This window comes from Polyodon spathula, chromosome 49 (genome assembly GCF_017654505.1).
Source record: "Polyodon spathula isolate WHYD16114869_AA chromosome 49, ASM1765450v1, whole genome shotgun sequence".
NCBI lineage: Eukaryota > Metazoa > Chordata > Actinopteri > Acipenseriformes > Polyodontidae > Polyodon > Polyodon spathula.
Window position 1 is genome coordinate 49573 of NC_054582.1, and position 16157 is coordinate 65729.

Sequence of the window (16157 nt, forward strand, 5' to 3'; positions counted from 1 at the left end):
AATTCAGGCTCTCATAGTCACAGCTGGGTCCGGCGGAGCTGATTGCTGGCTGGGTTTCTGATCCCTGTAGCGGCGCCCTATGCGCCATACACGATGCCTGCGTCACTACAGAATTAACATTTCTATATTTATTCCTCCAGATTCAGGGCACGGTGGTGTGACGGCTTTACTTCAGTGTTTGTTAATGCAGTTTACTACACCTGATAATGGCATATAACCGAGTTATCTTCTCCTCTTAATACACAGGGGCCTAGTTTAATCCAGAGCCCGTCTCGCGTCAATAGCAATTAGTTAAACCACTTTGAAACGACAATTCACCAGCGAAATATATCAAGTGTCTTTTCTGTCTGCTCTGGAGACCATCGGAATATAGATTCACCCTTTATTATTCTCCACGATGTTATTCCTCAATGATACTAACACTGAGAATACAAAGCCATTCGATTAGGATGGTATTCTTTAAAGCGTTCACATTCATTACAGTAGCAGGCTTGCGCAAGAGCGTTTCCAGTCTATTAGCATCATCTACCAACTTTCTACTGGGAAACAAAAAAACAGCCTCACAAGGCACACGTCATCATGGACCACGGTTACCAAGGAAACCAGAACAATCTAGGTCTTCAAGTGTTTCACGAGCTATTGCGATGGAGGAGCAAAATACATAAATAAATAAATAAATAAGACTGACGCCAAAATAATACCAAGAGAGCGTTCTGGAATTGAAACGCGTTTCATGTGGAATGCTATGGAAATAATACCAAGAGAGCGTTCTAGAATTGAAACGCGTTTCATGTGGAGTGCTATGGAAATAATACCAAGAGAGCGTTCTAGAATTGAAACGCGTTTCATGTGGAGTGCTATGGAAATAATACCAAGAGAGCGTTCTGGAATTAAAACGCGTTTCCTGTGGAGTGCTATGGAAATAATACTAAGAGAGCGTTCTGGAATTGAAACGCGTTTCCTGTGGAGTGCTAGGGAATGAAATCCAAATAAATGTTGCTGCACGTTGCTCAGATAACCACTGCCTCGCAAAATAGAATCCAAAACATAAAACTGATTTGAGAAACAAAAAAACATGCTTTCATTTGTATTGTTCTGTGGGAAGTATAAATTAATGAAGAGAGAGAGGTAATTGTGTAGCAACAACAAAACCAAAATTTGATATTGACAGCATCAAATACAGCAGCAGCAGCACTGGCATGCATAAGAGATACACTGAGAGCAGCAGCACTGGCATGCATAAGAGATACACTGAGAGCAGCAGCACTGGCATGCATAAGAGATACACTGAGAGCAGCAGCACTGGCATGCATAAGAGATACACTGAGAGGAGCAACACTGGCATGCATAAGAGATACACTGAGAGCAGCAGCACTGGCATGCATAAGAGATACACTGAGAGGAGCAACACTGGCATGCATAAGAGATACACTGAGAGCAGCAGCACTGGCATGCATAAGAGATACACTGAGAGCAGCAGCACTGGCATGCATAAGAGATACACTGAGAGCAGCAGCACTGGCATGCATAAGAGATACACTGAGAGCAGCAGCACTGGCATGCATAAGAGATACACTGAGAGCAGCAGCACTGACATGCATAAGAGATACACTGAGAGCAGCAGCACTGGCATGCATAAGAGATACACTGAGAGCAGCAGCACTGACATGCATAAGAGATACACTGAGAGCAGCAGCACTGGCATGCATAAGAGATACACTGAGAGCAGCAGCACTGACATGCATAAGAGATACACTGAGAGCAGCAGCACTGGCATGCATAAGAGATACACTGAGAGGAGCAGCACTGGCATGCATAAGAGATACACTGAGAGCAGCAGCACTGACATGCATAAGAGATACACTGAGAGGAGCAACACTGACATGCATAAGAGAGTAGGTATATAGAATATTGATAGAGTTAGTGCCTGGTGAACACAGTATATTTGGGGGTTATTGGCTGGCAATTAAAAACACACTTGACCAGCACTCTCCCAGAAAACACATTGAAACACAGAGTGATACGCACCTGCGTCCTCCAGCCCTGGACATGACTCTCAGTCACAGCATGAAACATTAGCACTGCATGCAGACAGCGCTGGAATCAAAGAGCGGACATGACTCTCGCTGGCCTGCTCTGTGTTCAGAGGCCCCCTCCCTCACCACTGTCACTGCCACTGAGACTCAGAAACATCAAGGGAGCTGCGAGAGCCTACAATGCAGCTTTCAATAGAAACCCTTCGGCAGTTGCTGCTGCTGCTGCTTCAATAGCTCAGCCCAGATCCATTCAAACACAGTCAGCTGCTGCTGCTTCCATTGCACACTGTACAGCAGCATCCCACCTTAGTGAGTTATATATATATATATATATATATATATATATATATATATATATATATATATATATATATATATATATATATATACACACACACACACACACAGTTATTACACCTTGAGTACAATATATATATATACAGTATATTACACATCTATGATAAGGAGCAATAGAAACCAAACCACACAGAGAATGGGCCAATTATCTCTTGCCTTTATTTCCGTGGAGCTGGAAATAGATTGAGCTGCATGCGATTGAGCACTGACAAGCATCGCTTCCTGAGTCCCAGCCAGCCCTCCTGTATAGAGCAGTAGTGCATGCTCCTGGCAGAGGCATTGCAGTCAATAGTAATGCAGTGCTGCTGTGGGAGCTGCATGTCAGACAAGCGGCCCGCTCTCTCAGCAGGGTCGAGTCCCAGAGGCCTGTTTCATGCAGTAAGAGGTTGAATTAAAAGCCTGGCTTCAGGAAATCCCATTAGTGTGTGTGAGTGAGCGAGTGAGTAAGAGGCGCTTGCCATCCACATACAGAGCTGCACACTCCACTTACTGTGCCCTGCTGTCTTTCAACAGACCCTAGCTCACAGGGTGTGTGTGTGTGTGTGTGTGTGTATGTACTGCAGTGATACAGAGACCCTCACAGACCTCACTCTGTGAAAGCACGAGGGGGTGGGTTAGTTCTTTACCACAGCGTGAAAGATTCAGGATGTTAAATATTGAGCAGCTGTGTTTTTGAGAACAGTAAATCCTTAAATGTGTTTACAGTCTAAATCACTGGCACAGGCCTGTGTGCCAACAGAACCACTCGTACTGATAAGAATTCCTGACACAGGGAGTGGCAACTCTTACAAACTGCTGTCTCATGCTGTGTGGGTTTCAGTTGCTTGCTAGTAGAATGTTTGTAACTTTCCGGCTGTTGCATCACAGAATTACATCCAATCAGCTCACAGCTCAAATGCAAACACATGCACAGTTTTTTTTTCCTCAAGTGGAGGAAGATAGATTTATTGCAGACATTATGTATTAGGATGACAACAGCAGCAAATAACACTAACAGTGAACACATTCAATGAAATGCAGAAGCACAGTTTGTCTGCATTCCTTTGGTACACTGAATTACACAGAACACATGGACAGTAGGTTGGCCCGCTCTTTAACATGCATTATCTATTTTAAAAGGTGCTGCAGGTCCACAGAGATGGGTGCCCTCCTCCCGCTGCAGTGTTCTGATCTTGTCCAAGGTTTTCAGGGAGTCGGTCACACTGGAGCTCAGTCAGAGAAGCTGTAGAAGTTCAATGTGTCAGCTGACCTGTGCAAGGGGAGACCTCCGGGCTTCACTGCCTGGCTGTGCAGAGCAGCACCAGGATGATGACAGGCAGGGAGAGCAGCAGCACACAGCTCATCTCCAGCAGGGAGAGCCTGTAGCAGCAGGGGCAGGAGGAGCTGGACCGGCCCAGCATGGGGAGGAGGCAGGTGGGGCAGCGCAGGCAGACCAGGCAGCTGGACATGCCTGTGGTCTGGAGCTGCCTCTCCAGGGTGGCCCCAGGGAAGGGAGGGGCTGGCAGAGGGAGCAGGGGGCTCTGCTGGGAGGAAGTGTATGCAGAGCAGCTGAACTGGGACACCATCTCCTCCTGCATCCTCCGGATCTCCCACTCCAGCATGGGAGTGTTCTGGCGGCAGAGCGGGCAGCTCACCCGGCCGATGTCGGCTCTGCTGCTGCTCTCCTGCAAGGCATCCAGACAGCTGCTGCACACCGCGTGCTTGCAGTTCAGTAGCGCCCTCCTGTGGTCGGCACCGTCGTACGGCTCCGTGCAGATCGGGCACTCGTCCTGGTCCTCCGAAGATCCCGCTGGCATGGGCATGGGGATGGAGAAGCAGCTGGAGGGCAGCAGCTCAGGAGGGCAGCCCAGTCCGCTTCCATCAAGACCCAGGTCTAAAGCAACAGAGCCTCCTGCTGTGTTATCAATGGACAGCAAGAGGTTGTCATTGCCTTCCTCTATCACAGTACTGCTCTCCTGAGCAGAATGGGACTGGCAGCTGCTCACAGACATGTTACTGTGACTCTGCGCACCACCTGGTACAGCTACTTCAGAAAGCACTGCCTCAGCCCCACCCTTCTGCTGCTTCCCACTGGAAGAGGGGGTCTCTGGTCCCCTCAAACTCTCCATCCCAAGCTCAGCAGAACCGTCCATCCTCTCCTGTCCTGGTCTAGAGCTGCCACTATGCTGCTGACTGGAGACAAACCTACAGCAGATATATCCGTCTGATCAGCTTTTAAAAACAAACTGTCTCATGAGGTTCAGGAATGAATAATTAGAATATTTTTGCAAATATTCAGTATTTTTTCTTGCAAGTAGCAGTGCAAAAATAAAAAATGAAAGTAATAGTGAATAAATACAATTTTACACTACCGTCACCCCCCCCCACCCCCAACATCCTTTGTCTACATTTGGCTCTGATTAAAAAGTTAACATTGGAACTGTTCTCTGCTCTGATTGTAAATACAATCTAGTTTTCTCCAGCTCTTGAGAAGTCAGAAACACATTATAACTCTTCTGCCAATTAAAAAAGAAATGCAGTTGTGTAAAAGGTCTGTCCTGAGTTCCTTTCCTCGCCACAGTAATCTAAAGGAGAGTCTTACCTTCTCTTCCGAGCCCAGCTCACTGCTAACTGAAGAAAATTAAACATCAGGTACCTGCGCCCTGATAAGAGGCTGATAAGTCAGTCAACAGTCAGCAGGCAGCCAATCCCAGCAGCCCCGTGGAGGAGTGGGGAGGAGGGCAGGCTGGGATAGCAGCCCCATGGAGGAGTGGGGAGGAGGGAGGAGGGCAGGCTGGGATAGCAGCCCTGTGGTAGAATGGGGGTCTCTGTGGTTTTGTAAGCTGTGCAGCTGTGTGTGGAATGGGGGTCTCTGTGGTTTTGTAAGCTGTGCAGCTGTGTGTGGAATGGGGGTCTCTGTGGTTTTGTAAGCTGTGCAGCTGTGTGTGGAATGGGGGTCTCTGTGGTTTTGTAAGCTGTGCAGCTGTGTGTGGAATGGGGGTCTCTGTGGTTTTGTAAGCTGTGCAGCTGTGTGTGGAATGGGGGTCTCTGTGGTTTTGTAAGCTGTGCAGCTGTGTGTGGAATGGGGGTCTCTGTGGTTTTGTAAGCTGTGCAGCTGTGTGTGGAATGGGGGTCTCTGTGGTTTTGTAAGCTGTGCAGCTGTGTGTGGAATGGGGGTCTCTGTGGTTTTGTAAGCTGTGCAGCTGTGTGTGGAATGGGGGTCTCTGTAGTTTTGGACTGGCTTGGTGATCCTAGCAAAGCGATTATAAATGAATGGTTTATCACATGAAAACCCAAAGATCGTCATGCTGTTCTATAGAGTTCAGCGTCTAGCATCACATTGCAGTGCACAGACTTCATTGCCACTGAAACCTACTGTATATGTAGTAAAAATTAATGATACATAAAGAAAACAATTGTACAGTTATATTTATTTTAGAGTCTGTTTTAAAACACACAATTATTTTTAACATTTGTTACAAAAATATTCTGAAAAATCTTTTTTTTTTTTTTTTTTTTTTTTTTTTTTTAAACAACATTGTCAAAATGATTTCACACAAACGCTGTCGACTGTATTACTGCATTAACTTCACTGGATTACTGATGATATACACAGACTCACACGCCAAAATAATCCTCACCAGAACAAAATGCAACATACTTCATGCACAACCAGAGAGCAAAAACAGCAGAACTGGAGGAACACTGGAGACGAGCGCAGGCGATACACGGAGAAACAGCAGCTTCACCCCAAGCCTTGAACGGCAAGCTCGCTTACAGCTCCCACACTCTCCCACACAGCAGCACAGGAATGCCTCCGCGCGCTCTTGCCGCCTGGCTCTCTCGGGCATGCCTCACCAGTCGAGCTGGTTCTGCTGGAAGCTCAGGCGAGGGCTGTTCTCACTGTAGAACTGACTGAACCAGCGACGGTGTCTCTGAATGGCAGAGTCCTCCTTCACCAGCAGCGGCTTGGACACATACTTCTTATAGTTCCAGATCATCAGATCACGCTCGAACTGCAGGGAGGGGAGGAATCACCTGTTCATTGATTCACTCCTTTAAATGCATTTCAGAGCGCGATACACAGTCTACAAAATGAAATATTACAAATGCACTGTGCACTGCCTACATGAACTCTGTATGCAGTGTGCACTGTCTATATGAACTCTGTATGCAGTGTGTACTGTCTATATGAACTCTGTATGCAGTGTGTACTGTCTATATGAACTCTGTATGCAGTGCGTACTGTCTATATGAACTCTGTATGCAGTGTGTACTGTCTATATGAACTCTGTATGCAGTGCGCACTGTCTATATGAACTCTGTATGCAGTGCGCACTGTCTATATGAACTCTGTATGCAGTGCGCACTGTCTATATGAACTCTGTATGCAGTGTGTACTGTCTATATGAACTCTGTATGCAGTGTGCACTGTCTATATGAACTCTGTATGCAGTGTGTACTGTCTATATGAACTCTGTATGCAGTGTGCACTGTCTATATGAACTCTGTATGCAGTGCGTACTGTCTATATGAACTCTGTATGCAGTGCGTACTGTCTATATGAACTCTGTATGCAGTGCGTACTGTCTATATGAACTCTGTATGCAGTGTGCACTGTCTATATGAACTCTGTATGCAGTGCGCACTGTCTATATGAACTCTGTATGCAGTGTGCACTGTCTATATGAACTCTGTATGCAGTGCGTACTGTCTATATGAACTCTGTATGCAGTGCGCACTGTCTATATGAACTCTGTATGCAGTGCGCACTGTCTATATGAACTCTGTATGCAGTGCGTACTGTCTATATGAACTCTGTATGCAGTGCGCACTGTCTATATGAACTGTATGCAGTGTGTACTGTCTATGAACTCTGTATGCAGTGTGCACTGTCTATATGAACCCTGTATGCAGTGTGCACTGTCTATATGAACCCTGTATGCAGTGTGCACTGTCTATATGAACCCTGTATGCAGTGTGCACTGTCTACATGAACCCTGTATGCACTGTGCACTGCCTACATGAACCCTGTATGCAGTGTGCACTGACTATATGAACCCTGTATTCAGTGTGCACTGTCTATATGAACTCTGTATGCAGTGTGCACTGTCTATATGAACTCTGTATGCAGTGTGCACTGTCTATATGAACTCTGTATGCAGTGTGCACTGTCTATATGAACTCTGTATGCAGTGTGCACTGTCTATATGAACTCTGTATGCAGTGTGCACTGTCTATATGAACTCTGTATGCAGTGTGCACTGTCTATATGAACTCTGTATGCAGTGTGCACTGTCTATATGAACTCTGTATGCAGTGTGTACTGTCTATATGAACTCTGTATGCAGTGTGCACTGTCTATATGAACTCTGTATGCAGTGTGCACTGTCTATATGAACTCTGTATGCAGTGTGTACTGTCTATATGAACTCTGTATGCAGTGTGTACTGTCTATATGAACTCTGTATGCAGTGTGTACTGTCTATATGAACTCTGTATTCAGTGTGCACTGTCTATATGAACTCTGTATTCAGTGTGCACTGTCTATATGAACTCTGTATGCAATGTGTACTGTCTATATGAACTCTGTATTCAGTGTGCACTGTCTATATGAACTCTGTATTCAGTGTGCACTGTCTATATGAACTCTGTATGCAGTGTGTACTGTCTATATGAACTCTGTATTCAGTGTGCACTGTCTATATGAACTCTGTATTCAGTGTGCACTGTCTATATGAACTCTGTATGCAGTGTGCACTGTCTATATGAACTCTGTATGCAGTGTGCACTGTCTATATGAACTCTGTATGCACTGTGCACTGTCTATATGAACTCTGTATGCAGTGTGCACTGTCTATATGAACTCTATTACCTGTGTGCACTCTGCTCGCAGGATGAACTTGGGCACAATGGCGGGGACGTTCGCTTGGTAGAAGATGCTGTGAGACACACACTGTAGCAGGGGCTCCACAGGGGTGACACATTGCACGATAAGCCCACGGCCCAGGAAGGAAAGGTCAAAGGTCATGAACACCACACCTGGGCCAACCTGAACCACAGACAGACAGACGGTGAGCACTTGATACACAAGCTTAACTGTGTAACTCCCATCCCTCCCCTCCCCTTCCCTGACCGTGGCCTCACAGCGCCCCCCCCCCCACAGCTCTGATCCCAGCGCACCTGTCTGGCGACGACGTCCATATCCAGCAGGGGGAAGCGCCTCCTGAAGATCGTGAGCCAGTGTTTCACCAGCATCCGAGAGCAGTGCTTGTGGGGTTCTGGCTCTGGACTCCACGCCACCTGCCAGGACACACAAACACACACACCCATCAGAGCCGGGCTCAGCTCAGCCTCCAGGCTCGCCCTGGCAGAGACACGTTGTGGTTTCTTTATTCCAGTGGTCTCGCTCCAGCCCTAGAAAGACAACGCTCAGGAGGAACCGCACTCCTGCGGGGATAAAGATGTTCTGTTCATGCACTGGTGCTTAAGACCTTTTTCAAATGCCAACCCATCCTGCTTGTTTAATAAAATCATGCTGCAAAATACTTAACTGGTTTAAGCAAAAATGCACATACTGAGCAATGTAACCATAATTATAATGCATTAGCTTGGTTATATGTGAACATTTTAACTAGAATAATAATTCATTTCAGCAAGCTAGCAGTGAAGTTAAATATCCCGACGGGATCCTGATCTAACACCTCCAGCAAAAACACACTCTGTGATACTGCTTCAGAAGCACACTATTAGACCACAGCGGACAACTTCAGCTGGTGATGTTGCAAGACCAGACCAAACACCTTTGTTTTTGGATGATGAGAAATGCTAGATGGCGATCACAAGGCGCAAACTTATTTTCAATAAATGGTTAGTTTGAATTTGTTATTTTCAGAAGGAATTATTTTTCAAAAATTGCTAGCTGAAAAACACAGAACAAAAAGTTGAATGTGTGTGCAAGTTCATACAGCACTATCACACTGGAAGCAAGCAGGCTCAGTCCTTCTGTTAAGATGAAGGTCTTGCTTCAGATCCCCTCTTCTCCACAGCAGGCAGCAGGACTTGTTCTGGTAATGCACCAAAACTTCCTCTGTGTTCTCCCTTACTTCATGCACCACTAAATCAGACAAAGATCCTGCCTGAACACCTGTGCTTCTTTTCCACATCAGGCCAGCCCTAAGGATCGTAACTAGCCTTGTGACACAGAGCTATCCCCAAACTCTGTCATGCAGGATCTGCTAGTGCTCACCTCCCAGTGGTGTCGGACGAAGTCCCAGACCTTGCTGTTGGTGTATCGCAGGTCGACTCCGCTCAGAATGCTTGGAGTGTGCAGGTGAGACAGATGTGCAATGTCTGCAGCGTTCTCCGGGATCTCCTGTGAGAGAGAAAACGAACGAGCGAGGGAGAGATGAATGATTAGACTGGGGTGACAGAGGGAGAAATGCATGGTTAGACTGGGGCGATTGAGGGAGAAAGAGATGCATGGTTAGACTCTGGGGTGAGCGAGGGAGAGATGCATGGTTAGAACAGGGTGAGGGCTGGGAAAGGCTGCCTCCTGTTTGTCAGGCTGTACCTGGATGTGACAGTTGATGAAGTGTTCAGTCCTCCCTCGGTAGATCCACTTTTTCAGAGTGATCTCCTCCTGCTCTGGGATCTGCCACGTGGGGTCCATGCCATCGCAGTGGTACCACACCAACACCATCCCGTTGAGCTCACAGCTCAGCCACGGCTTGATCTGTGCAAACTCCGGCACTGCGGGGGGGGGGGGGGGAACAAAATACATAAACCACGGAGTGCAACTGAACAGCATGCTAATATACCGGACCTGCAGTTCAGCTGCACAACTCTGCCACTCCTATAGGAGCAGATACACCTTCCACATGCAGGTTGAAAGAGCACTAGAACGAAATCCTTTGTTTTAATTACCTTTCTCAGCGTAGGGGATGTGCATGCATTTGCCGTCCTCCCCGCGGAACTGCCAGCCGTGGAAGGGGCACTCGATGCACCCCCCCACTACACGCCCCCCCACCGCCAGGTTGGCCCCCAGGTGAGGGCAGTAGGCGTCGACCACGTGAGCCTGACCGTCCTCGCCACGGAACACTGCCACCTGCTCCCCTGCGAGACACAGAGAGTGGGCATGAGACACTGACAGAACCCACAGGTCCCTTATACAGGCTCTCTACCCTGAATCAGTGCAATGTTAATTACAGGTTCACTCTGAATCAGTGCAATGTTATTTACAGGTTCACTCTGAATCAATGCAATGTTATTTACAGGTTCACTCTGAATCAGTGCAATGTTATTTACAGGTTCACTCTGAATCAGTGCAATGTTATTTACAGGTTCACTCTGAATCAATGCAATGTTATTTACAGGTTCACTCTGAATCAATGCAATGTTATTTACAGGTTCACTCTGAATCAATGCAATGTTATTTACAGGTTCACTCTGAATCAATGCAATGTTATTTACAGGTTCACTCTGAATCAATGCAATGTTATTTACAGGTTCACTCTGAATCAATGCAATGTTATTTACAGGTTCACTCTGAATCAATGCAATGTTATTTACAGGTTCACTCTGAATCAATGCAATGTTATTTACAGGTTCACTCTGAATCAATGCAATGTTATTTACAGGTTCACTCTGAATCAATGCAATGTTATTTACAGGTTCACTCTGAATCAATGCAATGTTATTTACAGGTTCACTCTGAATCAATGCAATGTTATTTACAGGTTCACTCTGAATCAATGCAATGTTATTTACAGGTTCACTCTGAATCAATGCAATGTTATTTACAGGTTCACTCTGAATCAATGCAATGTTATTTACAGGTTCACTCTGAATCAATGCAATGTTATTTACAGGTTCACTCTGAATCAGTGCAATGTTATTTACAGGTTCACTCTGAATCAATGCAATGTTATTTACAGGTTCACTCTGAATCAATGCAATGTTATTTACAGGTTCACTCTGAATCAATGCAATGTTATTTACAGGTTCACTCTGAATCAATGCAATGTTATTTACAGGTTCACTCTGAATCAATGCAATGTTATTTACAGGTTCACTCTGAATCAATGCAATGTTATTTACAGGTTCACTCTGAATCAGTGCAATGTTATTTACAGGTTCACTCTGAATCAATGCAATGTTATTTACAGGTTCACTCTGAATCAATGCAATGTTATTTACAGGTTCACTCTGAATCAATGCAATGTTATTTACAGGTTCACTCTGAATCAATGCAATGTTATTTACAGGTTCACTCTGAATCAATGCAATTTATTTACAGGTTCACTCTGAATCAATGCAATGTTATTTACAGGTTCACTCTGAATCAATGCAATGTTATTTACAGGTTCACTCTGAATCAATGCAATGTTATTTACAGGCTCATAGCTGAACTGAACTGTATCCCGTTAAGCAACTTTTCAGTTTCAGAAGAGAATCCATAGATTACACAGAATATAAATACATTTTTTTCTCTGTGCAGCTGTGTCTGCAGGGCAGGCAGAGATATTCAATGCACTATTCACACAGGCGGAGGCAAGTCCTCTGTGCTACAGCAAGCACTCCACACCCCTCCAGCACAATCCCGCTGCAGAACCAGAAAGGGCTGTTCAGCCTGATCAGGGGCTTTTTAACCACATGTACCAGCTCCCCAGAAAGCTATGGATGGCAGTTTCCCATGCTTTGATAAAACCAAGACAATGTGTTCTACAGGTAATCTCTCTCTCTCTCTCTCTCTCTCTCTCTCTCTCTCTCTCTCTCTCTCTCTCTCTCTCTCTCTCCTCTAGCAACTGTCCACAAAGGTTTCCTAGCAGGGAACACTAAAGAAAACAGCAGGAGCCCCCTGGCTTGTCTTCACAATGGCATTTTTGTTTCATGTTAAAGAGAAGAAAGGTTTCCACGGTAACAGAGCTTGGCTACCTGCACAGGTAAAGTAGTGATGGGAGGGGTCACCTCGGTCCCCTTTGTGCCACACCACAGAAACAATGAGCAACTTGTTGGTTACCCAGGCAACGGTAACATGCCCTCCACGTGAGGCGAGAGCTGGCCAGGGGTGAACAGGTAGAGTCAGGGCAGCCACACAACCTGGCAGCGAGAAGCACAGAGAGCCGTGCTGGACCCCTTCCAGCAGGGTGGCTCCCGAGCACTCTGTCTCAGTGGGGCAAGGCAACGCTGGAGTCGTGTTCCACTGCGCAATGCTGGGAGAGTCCCAAAGAACAGACTGCATGTCACAGACTGCCACTAACAGCATTGAAGGGTCTTGCTCCTTTTTCTAATCTACTGACCTGGGAAAGTACAAAGCCCAACAGAGGGTCCCTCACACAACCCCTCAGCTCCACTCTGTCACACACATGCCACCTGCCTCCCCTTGTGGGGCAGCAAATCCAGAGGCCTGGCAGCCCAAAGTATCCCATAAGGGATTGGGCAGGGTCAGCACCCACTGCTGACTCCCAGACAAATCCCTGTGCAGCTGCTTCCCTCAGGGATCACACTCCCAGACAAATCCCTGTTCAGCTGCCTCCATCAGGGATCACATTCCCAGACAAATCACTGTGCAGCTGCTTCCATCAGGGATCACACTCCCAGACAAATCCCTGTGCAGCTGCTTCCATCAGGGATCACACTCCCAGACAAATCCCTGTGCAGCTGCCTCCAGCAGTGATTGTGCATGGTCAGCTGCCTGCACAGACCTTTCCACACATCCAGACAGTGTTATCAGGGCACAGACGAGCCCCTCCAGCAGAGACACATAAAGGATTTTACAGCTACTGCTCATGTACTGGGGATCTGAGAGCCAGATAATTCAATACAGTACAGTATAGAGAACTCTGTACTGGGGATCTGAGAGCCAGACAATTCAATACAGTACAGTATAGAGAACTCTGTACTTGAGATATGCAGCACATGCACTACAGTACTGAAAACACAGTCCTGGAATCTAAACACCAGAGACTATTACCCCAGCAGGGACTGACGCAGATGAGAATGACCACGAACAGACAGACCTCAGCTTAATGAGCCCCTGGATCCAGCACCCGACACAATCAAACAAACAAAGTTACAAAGCATTCTGTGTTGTGGTCTCGGGCAGCACAAAAGAGTTAACTGAAGCAGTGCTTTCCCAGACATGACCCAAACTACAGACTCCTTTCCAGAACAATCAGTCTTGGCACCCTGGAGCTGGCACCACTGCGGGTACAAGACGGAGCGGGCACTGCCAGGTCAGACCAAGGTCAGGACAGGACAAGGGCAGGACAGACCAAGGGCAGGACAAGGGCAGGACAGGACAAGGGCAGGACAGACCAAGGGCAGGACAAGGGCAAGGGCAGGACAAGGGCAAAGGGCAGGACAGAACAGGACAAGGGAAGGACAAGGGCAAGGGCAGGACAAGGGCAAGGGCAGGACAGGACAGGACAAGGGCAGGACAGGGCAAGGGCAGGACAGGGCAGGACAGGACAGCACCACTTAATTATCATTGAGCTTCTCGCTGTGTTTGCCTGCTCTGCTGCATTCCAGAAGAGAAGGAATTCTCCGCAGAGGAATGCCTGGTGTCTCTATTATTCGCACAAAGGATCGTGACCCCATTTCGCAGACTATTGAAACACGCCGGATGCATTTCCACTGTGGGCGAAAAAAGAAATGTTTTTTACAAAGTTTTGATATCTTTTTTTTCCCAGGTCCAGTGATTTTTAACATTTAAATACTATTAATAATAATTTACGCAGCGGTTGTGTAAAAGGGGTGTTGAAAATATAGTTTGAGGGCGATGTGAGTACGTTTGTGCGCATTTGAAAGGGATTTGTATTCTAACCATATTTTATAAGCCTACAGTTACAACATTTAAAAATACAGGAATGAATGAAGACCACGCGTCGCTGTCTGATCTATCCCAGTCCCTCTCCATATTACAGGACAAGTTGTAACTAAAAACGGGTACATTATAATCAGTAGCTTGTCAGTCACATTAAATATTTATTCATTTAAATTGTGAGGTTAGTGACAAACATTAGAAATTAAGCCACTCTGTATAGAGTCATACATTACATGCTGCAGCAACAGGAATGGCGACAGAAATAGCAATAGAACTAATGACGGAAGTGAAATGCGTCATTACCCATTTCATCCCACACTGGCAGTGGTGAACCCTCAGCAACATAAACTCTGCTTGTGTTCCATTAATAAATCCACAGAAATTCAGATGCAATGGGAAATATTAATTAATAACTACTGTTATCAATAACAAAGTTACACTTGCCTATTGGAAACAAACCGAGGTTTCTACTGTGCTGCACAACTTTCTCGGGACACAGCCACTGTTAAATAAAATACACAGCTCAGGAAAAAAATGCCCAGGAGGTCCTACCTAGCATGGTGACGTTCTTCACCTCGCCGCGGGCCAGCATGTCCGAGTCCAGCACTCGGTACCAGCCGTTCGGATACACAGGCGGCAGGTCCCCGGTCTTCCTCCGCCGCCGCACCTCATTGGCAATTTGGGCTCGGGTCCGACCCGCTTGGGTGATGTAGCCGGCCTCATCAGCGCCCCGGAGCAGCGCCATGGGGGCACACATCAGTCTGTACAGCCAGACCAAGGCAAACAGAAGCAGACCTGACAGGACGCACAGAGCGGGTCGGAAGAGGGCTGCTCCATCTACCGGGACAAAGTCTGCTAAGTGACGGCCCGTCAGAAGCAAGCCTGCGATTAGGCTGACAAGCAACACCCCGCTGGTTTTAAGAAGCGATGAGATGTTGAGGCGCTCCATCGCAGCTCTGCAGTGCTTGTATCGCACCGGTGTGCCAGTGCTCCTGGGACTGAATCAGCAGAGTGAAGTGCGCGACAGGTGGTGCTTGTAGACCCTATCTTGCACCTGTGAGATGAGTCGTTTTCAGGAGTCTGCTGAGCGCTATTGTGTGTGTGTTAATAGATCATGCTACAGTTTCTCGGAAGTCGCTTTGTACATCGTTGTCGGTCGAGAGTTTGTTTCGAAACAGCAACACCATTTCTTCAGCTCTGCTCCCTGCCCCAGTCACAGCGCTCTGAGGTCCAGCCCATCCAGCAGCCTCGCTTTGTAAAAGCCTCGTGGTTTCAGGCGGTGCAGGCTGGAGGTAACCCAGGCAACGCTTCAAGCGTCTCGACTCCAGGAGAGTGATCTGAACCAGCGCGGCGGGTATTGTAATTCAGGTCATTAATATTACTATGAGGACAATCACTTGTTAGATTAGTCACGATTATCAAAGGTATAAATATGCGTTGGCAACAGCATACAGGCTACCTGTCACATCGCACCTGATTCAATGCAAACTGTCACTTAAAACAAAGTGTAGGCTATATCATCTGCATTTATAACAGCCGTCTTAAGATCTCTGATATTTAGTTTAGAGGTTTTTTTTTTAAATTTTTGTGATGAATTACTGTCATATATATATATATATATATATATATATATATATATATATATATATATATATATATATATATATATATATAAAATAATCAACGTTAAAACTTCTGTACTGATGTGTTGTGTTGCTTGTCAATAAAAACAAAGTTTAAAAAAAAAAACCTACATAAAAAAAAAAAAATGCCGTCACCAACAACTCGGAATATGAAACTGAATCCCAAGACGCCATCTGGTGTGTGAAGCGCGCAGTGCAGGGCTGGAGTGTGCTTCTCTCCGGGGGGGGGGGTTAATACGTTACAAACTGCACGTTGAAGAGTGCAAATCTTTTTGAAGATTGGAGCTAAACTTTCAAAACAGTTTCTGGAGCCTA

At 46.4% G+C, this 16157-nt stretch overlaps 2 protein-coding genes across 2 annotated transcripts; both read right to left on the minus strand.

The window, feature by feature from the left end:
• Window positions 1-3214: 3214 nt before the first annotated feature.
• Window positions 3215-5812, minus strand: LOC121306715. The gene is made up of 2 exons (XM_041238601.1): window positions 4975-5812; window positions 3215-4577 (listed from the first exon to the last, which is right to left on the minus strand). The coding sequence occupies exons 1-2, from the start codon at window positions 5019-5021 to the stop codon at window positions 3668-3670; spliced, it is 957 nt and encodes a 318-aa protein (XP_041094535.1). The 5' UTR covers window positions 5022-5812; the 3' UTR covers window positions 3215-3667.
• An 85-nt stretch (window positions 5813-5897) lies between these two features.
• On the minus strand, window positions 5898-15771 carry zgc:92275 (cholesterol 7-desaturase nvd). Its single transcript, XM_041238632.1, has 7 exons — window positions 14752-15771; window positions 10299-10487; window positions 9946-10124; window positions 9622-9747; window positions 8556-8675; window positions 8248-8424; window positions 5898-6388 (listed from the first exon to the last, which is right to left on the minus strand). The coding sequence occupies exons 1-7, from the start codon at window positions 15146-15148 to the stop codon at window positions 6227-6229; spliced, it is 1350 nt and encodes a 449-aa protein (XP_041094566.1). The 5' UTR covers window positions 15149-15771; the 3' UTR covers window positions 5898-6226.
• Between the last annotated feature and the right edge of the window lie 386 nt (window positions 15772-16157).

Bases quoted from the DNA above. Each gene is read 5' to 3' on its own strand.
- LOC121306715 (XM_041238601.1), bottom strand. From the start codon at position 5,021: ATGTTTAATTTTCTTCAGTTAGCAGTGAGCTGGGCTCGGAAGAGAAG. The intron at 4,578-4,974 runs GTAAGACTCTCC...TATCTGCTGTAG, and splicing joins AGCTGGGCTCGGAAGAGAAG to GTTTGTCTCCAGTCAGCAGC.
- zgc:92275 (XM_041238632.1), bottom strand. From the start codon at position 15,148: ATGGAGCGCCTCAACATCTCATCGCTTCTTAAAACCAGCGGGGTGTTG. The intron at 10,125-10,298 runs GTAATTAAAACA...CCCCCCCCGCAG, and splicing joins CATCCCCTACGCTGAGAAAG to TGCCGGAGTTTGCACAGATC. The intron at 8,676-9,621 runs GTGAGCACTAGC...GTGTCCTGGCAG, and splicing joins TCGTCCGACACCACTGGGAG to GTGGCGTGGAGTCCAGAGCC.